The 17501-nt window shown below is 31.1% G+C and overlaps 1 protein-coding gene across 1 annotated transcript in view; it reads left to right on the top strand.

Annotated features, from left to right (window-relative positions):
* LOC136976694 (transmembrane protease serine 9-like) overlaps positions 1–17093 on the top strand; it is a 32908-nt gene extending 15815 nt beyond the window's left edge. Inside the window, exons 13-22 of the mRNA XM_067272058.1 lie at positions 13361–13559; positions 13610–13727; positions 13962–14145; positions 14220–14365; positions 14453–14555; positions 16025–16211; positions 16289–16379; positions 16458–16638; positions 16706–16851; positions 16929–17093. Of these exons, the coding sequence (XP_067128159.1) occupies positions 13361–13559; positions 13610–13727; positions 13962–14145; positions 14220–14365; positions 14453–14555; positions 16025–16211; positions 16289–16379; positions 16458–16638; positions 16706–16851; positions 16929–17093 (1520 nt within the window). The remainder of the gene's footprint in view (positions 1–13360; positions 13560–13609; positions 13728–13961; positions 14146–14219; positions 14366–14452; positions 14556–16024; positions 16212–16288; positions 16380–16457; positions 16639–16705; positions 16852–16928) is intronic.
* The last annotated feature ends 408 nt before the right edge of the window (positions 17094–17501 follow it).

Here is a 17501-nt window from a genome sequence, read left to right as displayed (position 1 = left end):
AAAATAACATTACGAATATCTAATTTACATTTAAACCCGTAAAGATATAAAAGTGATAAATTATACACATTTCTAAGAAATAATTGATAAACAATTTATTTTACATTTACAATTTGTGATTTATATATTCCTAGAAAAGGTGAAAAGTTAATAAAGATAAGATTAACATCTATTTCGTCAATCGTTATGTGCTTTTGAAAGAATTTAAATTCTATTAAATATTTAAATGCACTTTACAATAGTTTCTAAGAAATTTTCTGTAATAAATTGAAGGTTAAACCTATTGACTTTTTTCATATTTTTAACCTTGGTACCAAAAGATCGATTTTACTACAGATCTATTTTAACTATTAGTCGAAGATATCGTAATATACGCTATTTTCGAGAGAGTAATCACACGCATTTAGGCATTACCGTTGTACTGAGCAATTAATAAGCCTGTTATATTGCTCATCATTATTTTTCTGATGCTTATTTTGGATAAAGTTTCATAAAACATATAAATCTAGGAAAATTTCTTCGAAATATCTCGACTTGTTCATTTCTACGAAAAAAAGTACAGTAGTATTCCGCTTTGTATTTTAAAAATTCAAACGATTGTAGGCATTAGGTGTCGTGTATGCATGCAGCAACTATCCTCAAAATCTCACATGTACACGCTTTTAGTAATTTTTGGTGCTCGCGTTGTGTTCTATGGCTCTTTGGCCTCAAAACCATCGATGGTTTCATGCAGTCATTGACTATCTGAACATGGAAATCTATAATGGATTCTGCAAGGTTTACGAGGTTTTCTAACAGAACCTTATTGAAATATGTACATTATAACAAATAGTAAAAAATGTTCAATAATTGATAATTCAATAAAATGAATTTAATTAGAATTATTCACTTATTTTCTAGATTAGCTACTACTTATCTGTTGCTGGATATAAGTCAAATTTTTATCACAATGCTACCTCACAGTGTCTCCATTTCTGGTTTTAAACTTATGGCAACTCTACTACAAATGATATCTTAATTATCTCAGGTTAAGTTACGTTATTCGTAATAAAAACTTGTGCAGTTTACGCATTAGAAGCAAAATTTAACATTATTCCGTTCCATTTAGGCAAGTTTCCTTTTTATTCATGTTTTGTTTTAGACAGATTTTACTGTGTTAGAAATATGTATTAAACCAGCAACACCTTTGGCACTAAAATTTCTCGTGAAAAAAATAACTAGATCTATACGCATAATCTATAAAAATATCTTCTAACATAAAAAATAGTCAAATCACAATATCTGTATCTGCATATAAGCATAAATCACACACATAAACCAATTATTGTTCACAAAAACATTTACAGTCGTCGGAGATAAACTTGGTCTCATTTTTATATTTCTTATGCCATGTTTTATATATTTTTTTAAAATATAATTTCAAGAATTATTAAAATGCTTACATATTTTGGAGAGTAATAAAAAGAGTAGTTTCATTAGTTTTTAACAAAATTCATTCTGCATGAAGTAGCTATTTTGCAATATTAGAATACACTGTAAAGGGTAATCGCAATTAAAGTACTCTTATTCAACGCTGTCTAGAAGGATATTTAATGCAACCAAATTTGATATGATCACGTTTCACATGAGACATTTCTGCAAAAATTAGTACTTAAACTCGCAAAAACTATGGCACTTTTGTTACCGAAAACATTTAACTTGTACGAAACACTCAGGCTAGACAGAAATCCTAACAATGCACGAGATACTGCTCAATACGGTTCCTATTCTGAAGGGGTAAAACTAGAAATTGATCATAATTGAGCCTCTGTGATGCTTCTCGCGAATAATATGATACTGTCTTTCAATGCAACATGACCTCGATAAACTACGCTTTTTTTTAAGTATCCTGAAATGTGATCGTACCAAATTTGGTTGAATTTGGACCGCTAAATACCTCTATACAGTGTTAAAAAGGGTATTTTAATTACGATCCTTAGTAGATGATAGTTCCGTTATTTTTTAAAGTCTTTTCCACTCTTTCTGCCTTGTGAACACCAAGAAAGCGATTTTGATTTTTTCGTATTTGTGTAACGTTAATTAAAACTTTTCATTCCGTTTGATAAAAAAATTGCTTATTTAATGTAAAACTTTTTATAAGTTAATTAATTAACAGTTGTGTTCATATAAATGTAGCCTATTAGAAAATTACCCGTGAAATAAAGTAAATAAAATTAATTCAAAATCAATATGAACTAAAAAAAATTAATTAATTAAATTTCTAGCAAATTTTTAATCCAAAGTTAAAAGTTGTAATTTAAAATTTATTTCCATAATATTTTTGAAATTTTAGAATTATTTAAAATTGACTATTACAAAATTTCAAGTACAAATATTAGGCCCTATTATAACTTTTTATATGCAAGCTGTATATCATTTTGTTCCTCATATTTATCATCATCTTCTTATTCTTAGGATTGATATATAACTGAATCGACTTATTACAAACGTAAATGTAACGTGTTTAACAATCGTGAATTTGCAATGTACAGTACTTATCAATTTAATTAATAAATTTAGAGTCTCTAGAGATAAGATAATGATTATATCTCTAATTTATTTGGGTACGTGATTTCAAATGTGGATGAAAGGCATTGCTTTAAATTGGCAAAATAATCGAATGTAATTTACGTTCATTTAAATACTTTATAAGTTGGGGTTTCTTATTATTCGAATTTAATTTAAAGCAAATTAACATGGATATAAAATATTTATGTATACATTCATTCATTATCTTTATTGTACAATAACACTAAGTACAATGTCCTGCTCCGCTTAAGCACTACAGGATCATAACCATTACAGAGAAATCCCGGGTTACAAAGAACACAAATGAATCGAGAGAAACAAAAAAAAAACAACAAAAACAAACACGGAAACAAACAAGTAATGCAGCCATCTTGCTGCAGCACTACATAGAAACTACCTGTTGTAGTGCGAACGCGACAATACAAACAAACGCGAGAGGGCGAAACAAGATGCAGCAAGGTTGCACCGACAAACCCAATCCGTGCCAGCGGCACTAATACCATTGTAACATCATCACGAACTCACGAGACTAACATTAACGCGCGAACTTAAAAGAAAAGTTGAACTGGACAAGGAACACTACGGCAAGTAGTCCGCGGTTTTGACATACAATGCCTTGGCCTTTAAATACAAAGGACACTCTTTGTCCAGGGTGTTGTGCTCGTGCTCAACAAAACCTTCTCTTATACAGTTGGAACATTTCGGTTTTTCACTTTTCTTAGTGCATTCTTGAAATAAATGATTATCTCCACAATGGCTACAGACTTTATTTTTTGCAGAACAGTTAATCGCCAGATGTCCGAAGCTTAAACATTTGTAACATTGTCGAACTGGTATGAAGTTATATACATAACATGTCTTCCACTGTATATATAGTAGTCCCTCTTTTTTGATTTCAGTTCTAATCTCTGGTGCCACCTCTATCACCCATGATAAGTAATCATTATCTCTCTGTTTTACTGAAAACCGAACGGCAACTTTCTCTCGAAGTTCCTCCATCGTAAACTTAGTTAAAAAGTATGTATTCTGATCCTTAATATACTCCAGCAATTCCTCTTTATTGATTGACTTGGGGACAGATGCTATTTTCATAAGCGGTAAACGCCTTCTCGCATTCCGCGCAGTCAGTCCCTCCAATTTGTTTGCTTTCTCCTGTAAAAATTCAGCATCCTCCCTATTAGTAGTATCAATGGCAATTCCACCATTGTTGATTTTTCTCACCCGTTTGATAGGCATCTGACATTTCTTTACGTCAAATTGTTTTGTAAGCAGCGCTCTGGTCTCTTCGGATGTACTATTCTCTTTTTCGTTATAGACGAGCACAGTATATGTTGGTGTTAAGGGTTTATTTTCTGGCTGTGTGTTTTTAATTCCTCTTTGCAATATATGACTATATGAAGGAGCGGTCCCTGTAGTCCCTTCCATCCTAACTGAGGAAGCCTTCTCCAGATTAAGAATATTCTGTTTAACTTCCTGTATAGCATCTATATTTTTGTTACCCTGTTCATCTATTAATAGTTTAACTTCCTCCTTAGTTGCTAGCAATTCGAATTTCTCAAGCAATACTCCAGAGATAGAGTTTTTCTTAATGACCTCTTCAGCGCTCTTAGTCAAAATTTTAAATTTTTCTACTATAAATCTAATGTGTTCTCCAGTGCCTAATCTCCCTTTTGAATTATTGCGAGAGTATTTCTTATATTCCTCGATGATTTTTTCCGAGAACTCCAAAAATTCCTGAAGTGTGCTGATGGCCATCCTATTTCAATACAGAAAAAGGCCCAAGCTCGAACACTTAAACAGTAAGAACGCGAGCAGATGGTCAGCAAAGTGACGCAGCTGATATAACAGGAGTTCCGTCGATAGTCGTTGCTAAAGCAGCGGCCGTTAAGAAAATCCGTTAAAAGGTCACTGACCCCGTCAAGTGATGAAAAGTGGAAAAAACCAAACTTGCCGTAATTCACTAAATTCTAAAGATAATCTGCTCAAATTTTGAGAGAAAATTAGTGAAGGCAAGGCGGGTGAGAGAAAATAAACAAATCCTATGGATGACAAACCGGAGGCCCGACGCGGCCCACCGAATCCCGCCGAAACGAAACCGAAACTAAGTTGTAACTAACTAACGGATGGGCCAATTTGCCCCAAAATTCAGAACAATGCTCACAGACACTTTCTCAAAATAGTTCTGTCGATGTTTCCGATCCAGCGGCGTTGGTACTCCGGAAAATCGATCCGAAAAACACTGAACTTCAAGCACTCGTATCTCCAAAAATTTTTGGGTCTATCTCCAAAATTCTCACACCACCTTACTCCTCTCACTTTCACGGATCCATCGATGTAATGCACTACACTAAAACAGTTAAATCCATGGAAAAAACTTCGCGTGAACAGGAGCCAACTTTTGCATGACCGATCCGCTTCGCGACACGCGCCCTCTCATTTATGTATACAGTAATTAACATTTATATAAGCCAAATGTTTGATGTATGTTAACTTTATAATTTCTTAATCTCTGAATGGATTCTTGTATATCTTGCCAGCCAGATGTACAGGTGTTGCATTCATGAAAAGAAATAAGAGATAGACTTAACTTTAAATTGTTTGCAATTAGTTATACCTTGACAATGCGTCTTTATTATCATTTCTATACACACAGGAAGAGACAACTTGAATGCATAACCGAATGGGCTTATAATATACATCATCCGGAATGAACAGAGAATAAATATCTATCACCCTAGGCGTATGTAATGTACCAATTCTAAAATTGTGATTTTGAGCAGGAGCCAATACAATTACAGTTTCTAAAAATTAATGTCCTAAATTTTATTTAAAGATTACATTAAAACTATTGTTACTAATTCATATTATAACTGGAGATAATGGGAATAGAAACATTGAAATAATCTATCAGAGCGTGAAATATTAATCTACTTTTACGAAATTTTATTTAAATATGTTTTAGTTTTTAATTGATAACAACTGTTTATTGTGTGATAATTAGGTAAATATTTTCTGTTTGTTGTGTTTATTAAATGAAATATCTAACATTATTATAAAATAAAACAAATAATGTTTAATTAGTTTAATTATTTTTACAATACAAACTATTTCTAGCAGTCTGTGATGCTTTACTGAAACTGGATGAAATGATAAATTAGTTATAAATATATTGTTGAATTATTGTTATATGACTTCTGTTGATTCAACAAAAATAATTTGGCGACAATCTTGAACCGAAAATTACTGGAAAATATGTACTTAATTTGGATAATTTAAATTTTAACTGATAGATTTACCGTTAAAATATTAAACATTAGTTTCAGAAATCGATAGCTCGTCATTTCGATACTCTATATTAATTTATAATTAAGTTGTGTGCAAAGATTTGTTTAAGATACGTTTAAATATATATACATATATTAATAGTTAAATTTATATTAGGATTTAAAAGTTTTAAAACTGAAAATTTAGAGGAGTGATGGTCCCCAAAGGAATTTCGCAGGCTTCAGCCAGAAAGCATTTTTATTTCCCAGCTGCTTTATATAAAAAAAGAAAAAATTTGGCAATCAATCAAAAAATGATCCTCCCAAGATTTTTATGTATTTAAATGCAAAAAACTTCGGGTGTAATTTCTGTATGCATGGATGTGTGAGGGACACTGTTTTGTTCACCCTGTTTGAAGCTTAATAACTCACGTGCTTTTTGTCAAAAATTTCTGAAATTTTGCAGGAAGATTTGTTTAGTGGAGGGATTAATTCTGTTAAATTTTGGTGATTAAAGTTCAAAGGAGTGGGGAGATAAAGGGGGTCGCGTGTATCTCCAGTAGGGTCTGACTTAATGACGACTTTACTGGTTATTAGGATTTACAATTTATTACAAATCCCACCCCTCTCTCAAAATTAACGTTTATGCCGTTTTATAATAGCTAAAAATATAAAAAGTTCTTTTTAATAAAATCCATCTTTTGTAGCTTCATCCGTCTTGATAACGGATGGAGCTACAAAATGTTGCTGGGTTTTTTCTTATAGAGCAGCAGGCTTTAAACCTGCTGAGTATCAACATATTCCATAAACTCCAGTAAACTAGACACTAAAATAATGTATGCTAATGACATGCAAACTAGTAACATTTGATTTATTCTCAACTTTTCAGCAGTCAAGTTTTGTTTGAATGTTCTTCGTGACAAATATCAGCTTAATAATGATGACACAAGGCAAAAAACAGGAAAATATAATTACATTGCTAAAGACATGGAGGCCGCGGGTTGCTCGTGACTGATTTAGAGTTTAATTCACGTTGCATACTCGAATTTAAAATTTGAAATCACAGTCTTCCTGAAATCATTTGTGACTGCTTTTCAATTGGATTCAGTTGAAAAAATCTAAATCTTTATAATAGAACTAAAAGTAACAAGCAATTATTTAATGCCGGGCTGCAATTTTTCTCACAATGCTCTCGATTTCAGTACTGTCTTGCTCCTGTACATCATACTTTCCTGTTAACAATAGAGTCATGCTGATCATCTATCTAACACCATACAGGGGAAAGTTTTGAATTGAAATAACTGAAAAATTGTATACAGTTAATCTGAAGGGCTTCCTGTCCCTAAGCTATCTATATCTGGTCTCGACTTTCATCTATCTAACTCCATTCTCCAGATTAAGGAAGCACAGACAGACAATTGGATTGCAATGGGAATTGATGCTTACAATTTTTGAATATTGTAGCCTAATAGAATTGAATAAGACAATTTTTAAAACTAGTGCAGACTGTTTTATTTTAAATTTAGTCAATTGTATCGATAAAAGAAATGTTTACGTTGTATTTGTTGGTCTGGTCGTCGATTGTATTGGCTATGCTTCTTCGTTCAATTGTAATTAGATTTTTAAAGAGGATTTTTAAAAGTTAGCATAATCAAAAATAAGGGTCTTTATTCAAAAAATTTTATTTATTTTATTTTAAACGAACATAAAATGATGTCGTAAATAGTCTGTAATATAAACAGATTTATTCAAAAAAAATAAAAAGTAATTTAATTATAATTATTGATTTTATTAAAACACATTAAAGTGTCCCTACCTAATTGATAATACTCAATGGTTAGTTTACTTTTATATAAATTAGATATACGGTATACAGATTGTTTTAAAAAAAATTTAATAAATTATTAAATTTAAATATTTTAATAGACTTTGAATATAATTTGAGTTCTTTTTTTTCTCTTTATAATTATTAGTGAAAACTTTGTGAAAACTAATTATCGCCGATCCTCCCTCACGTTTTAAAATTTAATTACATTATAAAATTCAGTCATAGGATATTAATATTAGTTTATATGCAATAATAAAGTATTTTAAAATATTATAATGTATTTTCTTCTGAACTGTAAAGATAAAAATTCAGCAATAAGTTTTGTAATTTTTCAGGCAAAAGAGTTAAAATTGTGTGTTGAGATTTTATTTTAAAAAGCTTTTGATATTATTAATAATTAAAAAATGACAAAAAGCTTAATTTTGAGGGTGGAGATGAGTTTTATATTTAAAAAATGATAAAGGCTAACAACGAGTAAAATCGTCATTAAATCTGACCCCACTCGAGATATGATCTGATCCTTTCTATCTCCCCACCCCTTTAACTTTTAACCACCAAAATTTAAAAGTGTTAATATCCCTAACGCACAAATCTTCTTGAGAAATTTCAGAAATTTTTGACAAAAGGCACAGGAGTTATTAAGCTTCAAAGTGGGTGAATAAAATCATACACATACTATAGTCTGCTCACTGAAAGAATAGACATGACTAACTTGTAAGTCTAAGTTGTAAGGGTTTACGTCAGATAAAAGGAATGAAAATAAAAAACACCTAAAAGAGATTAGATCCGTATATTAACTTACAAATGAGTAGTTACACGTCTCTTTCCAACCCTTTCATCTGACATAGACTCTTCCAGCTCAGACTGACCCTTGTCTATTCTTTTGTTGCGCGGACTATAACATCCATAGATACAGAAAAACTCTCAACTTTTTTATTTACGTTTCCCTGAGACAAAAAATAAAATAATTTGGAGGTCCATTTTTTGACCGATCGCCATACTTTTCCCTTGTTAAATATAACAGCCGAGAAAGTAAAAAATCAGAAGAAATAATGTACTTATGATTGCTTCACTCAATGTGCTTTGAAAATCAACAATATTATAAATTAATAAATAATTGAATATCAAATAGTAATTATGCTAATTATAGGCCTAAACGTGTTTAAAACGTTTATTGAAAGTAGTTTCTTTTAGAATTTAAAATGGTTATAATTGTTGTCTATAGAATATCCTGTAGCTTATAAAATAAAACTTGAATGGCTTAGATTGATCGTAGGCCCATGAGACAACGCAATAAATGGGCATTTGCCAAGAGGATGCTTCCCAGGAGGACATTTTTCGGGGAACTGACTCCTATTTAGATGTTATACACATGAAAAAATCGTGAAAACTCCACGCGACCATCCGAGGTGCAAACTTATGATCAGTGTTCATTGGTTTACTGGTGAGCCAGGGCTTATAAGAATCTATATACCAGTGTTCAATGATTTTATACACTCTTCCATTGGTGGGCCAGGGCTTATAGGAATCCATACATAGACCTACAAGACTACAAGTCACTTATATAGTGTCATTAGATAGATGATTCTTTATTTTTCACTGTGTACTTTATGCATCAATTCATAAATTTTGAATTGATGCATAAATATTTTATGCCTTGATACATATTTTATGATCAAATAAAAATAATATTGCATTTAAACTAAGAATGTTATCTAATACTAGCAGAGAAGCCCGGCGTTGCTCGGGCAAAAAGTAACGATATCGAAGATTAAGATTATTACATTATAGCCAATCTTACCCGTTTTCACAGAATGCAAGAATTAGGTCCTCCCTGTTTCCAGACTAATTAGAGAATTTTTAGATGGGTCTAACAATATATTCGATTTCCCGCAAAAACGCAAAAAGCCGCATCTGCGCCTGTAAATCTTGCACGTCGCTATCTCTTAACACGTCCATTGTTAAGGAATACACTTCTTTTATCCCCACGTGGTACCCTACTAAAATGCAGTTAAAAATAAAAAATTGCATCTAAAATAGTACAGTAGAAGCTGAGTTCTTTAGGATAAGCCTTAATCCTCTCCCTCTTCCCCTCGGGGGAAGGGGAATTTCGAAAAATTCCTTCTTATTGTACGTTCTCATGACGTACTCTAACTGTGTACCAAATTTCAACTTTCAACTCCTAACCGTTTGGGCTCTGCGCTTATTATTATTACTATTATTATTATCATCAACCCATCTCGATTATATTATAAGATTAGTTTCTGATTATAATTGTTGTAAAACTTCACGAATAAATGTTTCCAAATATTAATTACTTCTATAAAATGTAAGTTATAATAAATATACGTAAGAATAGTGTCACTTGAATTGTAACGGACGATTTATATAGTTAAAACGCAGTTCATCTTTGCATCGTTATTACGAATAACCAGTAAGAAATAGGAAAATATATAAAAACGAGCAAAAATTATTATGACAGCGTCACAATGCCGGACTACAATATTTTTAATTTTTAATTTAAAATATATGCTCTCGATCTGAAATTAGTAGCGTCTTTCCACTGTACTACATCATACTTTCCCTAATAACAACAGTCGACATGACTGTTGTTATTAGGAAATATGAGCCGATCATCTATGTAACTCCATCCCAGAGAAAATTTTTAAATTGAACTAACGTAATTTCCGATTTAGACAGAAAGTTTGTGTATAGTTACTAGGGATCTCCTGTTCCTAAGCTTTCCATATCTGGTCTCGACTTTCATCTATCTAATACCGTTCTTAAGATTAAGGAAGGACAGACAACAGATAGATGACAATGGGGATTTACAGGTCTACATTTTTTTCAAATTTCAGATAAATTAAATAGATTAAACAGATAAATAAACAATCGAGAGAATATATTATTAATATTATATACAGTAATAATAATATTATTAATGTATTAATATAAAATAGGATTTAGTTTCATTAACATAATGTATCGCAGTAATCACAGCTAATGTGACCTTTAGAAGGAATAAAAAGTATATTTCTGAGTAATATCATGCTTTCAATACCTGAAAAGGAGTTAAGAGACATTACACTGAAAGAATGATAATCCATTCTCAACATATTGAAATTTATATGACAATACGCTATTTTGTTACTATTCTAATAATCTAAATTACAGAAATTTTATAATCAAATGTCATAGAATTCAACTTTCTGCTATTATTTTCTTTCTGTGTTAAATTTTTATTTAGTTTCTTGGGCTACAATTCGAAAAAATTGTACACCTATAAATTCCCATTGTCATCCGTTTGTCCTTCCTTAATCTGGCGAACGGAATAAGATAGATGGAAGAGGAGACGAGATATGAAAAGATTAGGGGCTAGATCCCCGATTAACTGCATACAAACTTTCAATACAAACCGGAAACCACGTTATTCAAAAATTTTCTCCTAAAGGGAGTTAAATAATGACTGGCACTACTCTGTTGCTAACAGGAAAAGTATGATGTACAGGGGCAAGCCGCTATTAATTTGAAATGGAGAGGATATACCGTATTTTAAATTAAGTAAATAAAAACTACGATTAAAAATTTTAGCCCGACATTGTGACGATGCCAGAATAAATAATTGCTCGTTTGTAAAAACATATTCTAAGAAGTAAAAACAACTTGACAACAGATCTTTATCTCCATAAACATAATATATTGAAAATGATATCAAAAAAATTCGGAAAGAGATCAGTTTACGTATGTTTTTATATCTAGGATTAAGGTGATTTTCTATTGAATTGAAAGCAAACAAAAAAGAACTTAAAATTTTAAATTAATTAAAGCAATATACAGTGGCGTAGCGTGGGTGTCGGCCGCCCGGAGCGGAGGAAAATTTCGCCGCCCCCTTATTTAGGTATTTTTACATATTATTATTTATTGTGAAATTTTGCCGCCCCCTAAAAGTGCCGCCCGGGGCGGGCCGCTCCCGCCGCCCCCACTACGCTATGCCACTGGCAATATATATTAAATTCCTGTATTATTTACTAGTTAGGGTGTACTATAGATTACTCCCCATGGAATTTCAGGACTTTGATTATATATTTGAGCTCAGGAGACCGAGACGAGTTCAATGGTTCAATTTTTGGACCGGAGACGAAGAATAAAAAAGTTATCATACTTTTTTCCGGCGATTGCGCGATGATAGGGAGTCGCGTCGCTCTCCGCTAAGTCGGCCTCGCTATCGCAATCGGAAGTCGCGTGCTTGCCGTTAAAATTGCCTTTAGTAGACGTTTCCCCCTTTTTTTACTTCGTTCAAGAACTACCGTGAATCGATCACTAGTTTAGCACATGGCGGCGTGTGGTGGCTCCCATACGAGAGGTCAGTCGGGCCGCCATGTTTGCTGCCATAAGTAACATAAAGCGAAATGGCGATCGCGCGATGATCAGAAGTCGCGTCGCTCTCTCCGCTCTCGTATCGCGTGTTTAACGCTCCGGGAGATGACCGTAGTCCGACGTCACGGTTTGCAGACTTTACCGCAAGATGGCAATACTAGCAACTACGGTGCCGTCTGCATGAGAGCATTAAAAAAGTATGGTAACTTAAAAAGTGTGATAACTTTTTTATTTTTCGTCTCCGGTCCAAAAATAGGGTACCGTTGAACTCGTCTCGGTCCCCTGAGCTCAAATATATAATCAAAGTCCTGAAATTCCATAGGGATTAATCTATAGTACACCCACTAGTGATCCTGTATCACTGTTTACTAGTTATCATATGATAGATTAATTTTTTTAAATAAAAATTTTAGAAGTAATTAGAATAACGCAAGATGTGATTAGTTTATAATATAATTTTCAAATATTTTACAGCGTAAATTAAATAAATTCAATAATAAATCAATGAAAACTTTTGTAAAAATCTCTTAAAAATTTACGAATTATTTAATGACCTACGAGTTTTTAATGAAACGAAGTGATTATAGAAAAATTTATGTATGACGAAATTCATGATAAAGAACAAATTACATCATAAATATTTCATAAAACATGAATTTAATAAATTAGTAATTCGTTTTTAATTGCTATATTGTATCATAAACACATGATATTATAATATATAAGTGTAATTAAACATAATTTTCACAAAGCAATTTATTTATGCAGACATTTTTTTAATTACATTCGCAGATTGATAGACTAAGACGTTTTTTTAAAAATAAATTATCTATTGAAATTAATCTACAAAATTTAATTAAATGAATGATCTTTCTTATCTGTTGTTCTATTTATTAATACGCTTAACGACAAGCTAATTAACCTTTATTACTTATAAAGCAGCTGAAAGATTTGAATTTTTTCCAAAGTTCAAAGGTTATTGCATTGTTAAAAATTTAAATATTAACTTATTGTATGGAAATTTAAATATTACCCATATTTTAACCCTCATAAAGATAATAGACTTCAATCAAACGACCCACAGATATTTATTTACGATTAAAAATAGAAGAATATAAAACACCCGCAGAAGGATCTTTCTGTAAGGTATTTATAGAGCTATTTTGCTCAAAAACTTCTAAATTTAATTTCAAAAAATGCTTTGTTTTTTTGTTTACGTTCTTCTCATTTCTGGCAGATCCGCGTTAAGTAAGATGAATTCTGTTGGGTTAGCCATATTTAAACTCGTATTTTTAGAATGTTATACTTCATGTTTTTATTATAGAATGTGGAAAATCTTCGGTAGAAGATGAAGATCTGACGGGTAGAATTGTTGGAGGGGTAAATGCTGAAAGAGGCCAATGGCCGTGGCAAGTTTCACTATGGTCGAGAAACTTAACCACAAAGAAACCGATGCAACACTTCTGCGGAGGAACCATTCTTAATGAAAATTGGATTCTAACAGCCGCTCATTGCGTCGATCGGTAAATGTTTTTCTCTTGTTTTTTAAATTTAAGTTTATAACATATTACAGATTATTATATTTCTTACTTTACAAAAGTACAACCGATCTAAAATCCATTTTGGTTCGAATGAACGAGTACAATTTAGAAGAAGAAGAAGGAACAGAAATTGATAAATTAGTATCCAAGGTATATATATATAGATTCTTCTATTTTTCATTTCTTTGACCGCGAGATAATTTACGAATAAAATTTTAAGCAATATTTTTAAAGCTTGAAACATAATTTAAGATCGATTAGCAAATTTAAGATTGAAATATGAAAATGGCATATTAAGAAAGATCAATAGAAACATTGTCGATAATAAACTAAAAATAGCAATGTAATTAATCTTCATCTTGTACAAATTACCGTCTTATCTAGATTGTGGTGCACGACAGGTGGCATTGGAGAACAGCCGATAACGATTTAGCATTATTGAAACTGTCCGAATCTCTGGATTTTGAAGATGAACACAAACAATTGTCACCTATATGTTTAGCCAAGGATGATTTAAAATTAGCTGGAAAAAGATGCGTAGCGACTGGTTGGGGTATGACTGCTTATGGTTAGTAATCTTAAATTCATTCTTTCATCCTAAATTTTCTGCTATAATTAGATTTTTATAATGAACTTTTTAAGGAGGAAGTAGGCCGGATATCCTCCAAGAAGTCGCACTTCCTATAGTATCGAGGAAAGAATGTGAAAAGAGTTATCAAACATTAAGAAATTTAACGGAAGGGATGATATGTGGAGGATATATGAAAGGGGAGAAAGGTGTTTGCTTTGTAAGTAAATTTGAATAAGAAATTTCGTTATTTTATCGAACTTTTTAAGGTAGAATTCTTAAAAATTATTTATTTTTCTTCTTTTAGGGAGATTCAGGGGGTCCTCTACAATGTAAAATGGAGAATGGACGATGGTACGAAGTGGGAGTAACTTCGTGGGGAATGGGATGCGCTTGGGCTAAATATCCAGGTGTTTTTTCTAAAGTTTCAACATACAAAAAGTGGATTATGAATGTTATCGAATAAAACAATAATTGTTAAAATTATTTATTAAATTTTTATCTAATCTGATTAATAAAATAATCGAAACATACTGGTTAATTTTCATTCACACTTCTGCTTTATTAGCATATCCGATGTCATTGCACTTGAACAGATGGCAATTGATAACAATTTACAAGAAACAATAATTTATATAAAATACTTGAACCCGGAAATGAACCTTTAAAAAACTATTCTGTTTTGAATTTTCTGAAAAAATATATAATTTTAATAATAATTTAATATTTAATTATTTAAAAGATTTATTTGGTTAATTTATTCGGTAATTATAGAATTTTTATAAATATATGTTGGACTTCAGAAAATACGGAAGTAAATGGGGGGTTTCATGTCAATGGTATTGTGTGAAAGTTCAGGAAGTATCGTTTGATAGTTAGTATTCACATGAAGGTTATTTATGAATTTTAATTATTTATGAATAGATATCATGTGGGTTTCAAAATGATTTATAAAGGGTGATCTAGACACAAAATTTTCAATAGCAAAATGAAGTCGATTTGCGTTTGGATCCTCTACTTGTTCTTCAAACTCTCTGCATCTTTAGGTAAGAATATTCAATTCTATTACATTCATTCAGACTCTCAAATGGTTTAAATGATTATTATTTAGAGTAGTGTGCATTATAAAATTCCGTATATGATTAGTTTAGATTTCATAACTTGGATAATTCTTACATTGATTTTACTGTTTTAACAGAAAATACTATCTTTTTTAATTCTTAGAATACGCTTTCTTCCCTTCTTCGAATTTGGATTATCTCATTTTTAAAATATAAATATTTTAAAAATTACATTTGTATGAATTATAAATAAAATAGGAATTCAATAGGAATATAAATATCATAAATTTCTAAAATATAGCAGATATTATCATTCAAAATTTAATTAACATGAAGTAGGGCACATTTTATGCCATGGATGTGCTCAGTATAATCCTGACCCATAATATGGTCAACTATACGATGAATGATGCCACGACCTGAAATGCCAATGATAAATCATAAGGATTTAGACTATTTCCTTCAATAACGCGGCTATTTTGTCGACAAAGTGCAGCCTAAATATCAAAAAATTGTTATAAATATTCCGTAAAGGACTTTACTGCCCTAATAATAAACTCGAATTCAGTATCTAAAAGAACGACATTCTACTAATAAAATAAACTCGATTTATAACATTTTATAATTACCAAAAAAAAGGAATATTAGAAATTTACTTCGTTAGTTTAAAATTTAAGTGTAAAACTTTATAATTAATATATAATTTTTCGTCAAATCTTTAGTTTTAAATTACAAATTGGAGTTTAAATGCGTGCATGAACTTGAGATGTAAACAGAAATTTAAAGCTATATAATTATTAATATTTTTTAAAATAAAGAATGTGGACTCTCCCCTTTTCCTGATGATGAGTTGACAGGTAAAATTGTTGGAGGGAAAGAATCTGTACGTGGACAGTGGCCTTGGCAAGTATCATTGTGGTTTGTCTCACGGCGTAAACCCGAGTATCACTTCTGTGGAGGAACTGTTATCAATGACAGGTGGATAATGACTGCAGCACATTGTCTGTAAGTTGAGATTATACGTTATCGATCCTTTCCTACTCTTTGTTCAATAAATAATCACAATATTCATTGATTTATAGTGGATTTAGCTCGAAAAGCATCCTCGTCCGTATAAATAAATATAATTTATCAGCTACAGAAGAAGGGGAAATTAACAGATCTGTCGAAAAGGTATAGTTTTATAATTTATTATAATCGCAGTTCTCATAAAATAAGTTTCTAAATTTACATTTTTTTTTTGTTTGAAAGATAATATCTCATCCGGATTGGTCTTGGAAGACAACAGATAACGACATCGGTCTCATAAAAATTAATGAGTCCTTACAGCTGGATAAGAATAGTGCCTTAAAACCAATATGTTTGCCCCCCAAAAATTCATATCTTAATATGAAAAAATGTATGGCTGTTGGTTGGGGACTTTTAGAATATAGTAAGTAGGAATTCAATACGATACGTAGGCATTAGGCAAGAAAAATTTTTTAATAATTACATTTTAGGAGGAGAAACTCCGGAAATTATGCAAGAGGTAGACATGCCATTAGTATCTCAGAAAGTTTGTAGAAAAAGCTATAAAAAACTACAGAATGTTACCGAAAATATGATTTGTGCAGGTCATATGAAAGGATCTAAAGGAGTTTGTCATGTAAATATTGTAGAATTACGTTTTTTATTTATCCAATGTAAACTACAAATAAGATTCTAATTTATTCTATTTTTCAGGGAGATTCCGGTGGTCCTTTACAATGTCAATCGAGCGATGGAAAATGGTACGAAATTGGCATTACTTCATGGGGATTGGGATGTGCCTGGGAGAAATATCCAGGTGTTTTTGCACGAGTGACACGATATTTAGATTGGATAAAAGAAGTTACAAGTTCAAATTGAAAATAAATCAAGCGAATATATTTTCATAAGTTTCACATAACATGTTTATATCATTTATATAATTTATGATATAAGAATATTTTGACAAAGTCTACGTTTGCATTTCCATATTAAAAAACATTTAATAAAATAAAATCAAATATATAAATTGTTCTCGTTCTTATTTTACTCGACATATTTGCATTTATATATGATGTTTTAAATAAATAATAATTAAAAATACTTAAATTTTTTTATTAATAATACAAGAAAATAAATAATATAAATTCAAAATGCAGAAAATTAAATTTAATTCGAGGAGGATGATTATAAGAAATTTCCATTTTTCATTTCTCATTTCCAGACGATTTGTAACATAAAATTTAAATTATTCGCTTATTTTAAATTCATTAACAAATCTATAAATTA

This window comes from Centruroides vittatus, unplaced genomic scaffold (assembly GCF_030686945.1).
Source record: "Centruroides vittatus isolate TY-2023 unplaced genomic scaffold, ASM3068694v2 contig_417, whole genome shotgun sequence".
Taxonomy (NCBI): Eukaryota; Metazoa; Arthropoda; class Arachnida; order Scorpiones; family Buthidae; genus Centruroides; species Centruroides vittatus.
This window is presented reverse-complemented; position numbering and strand designations above follow the sequence as displayed.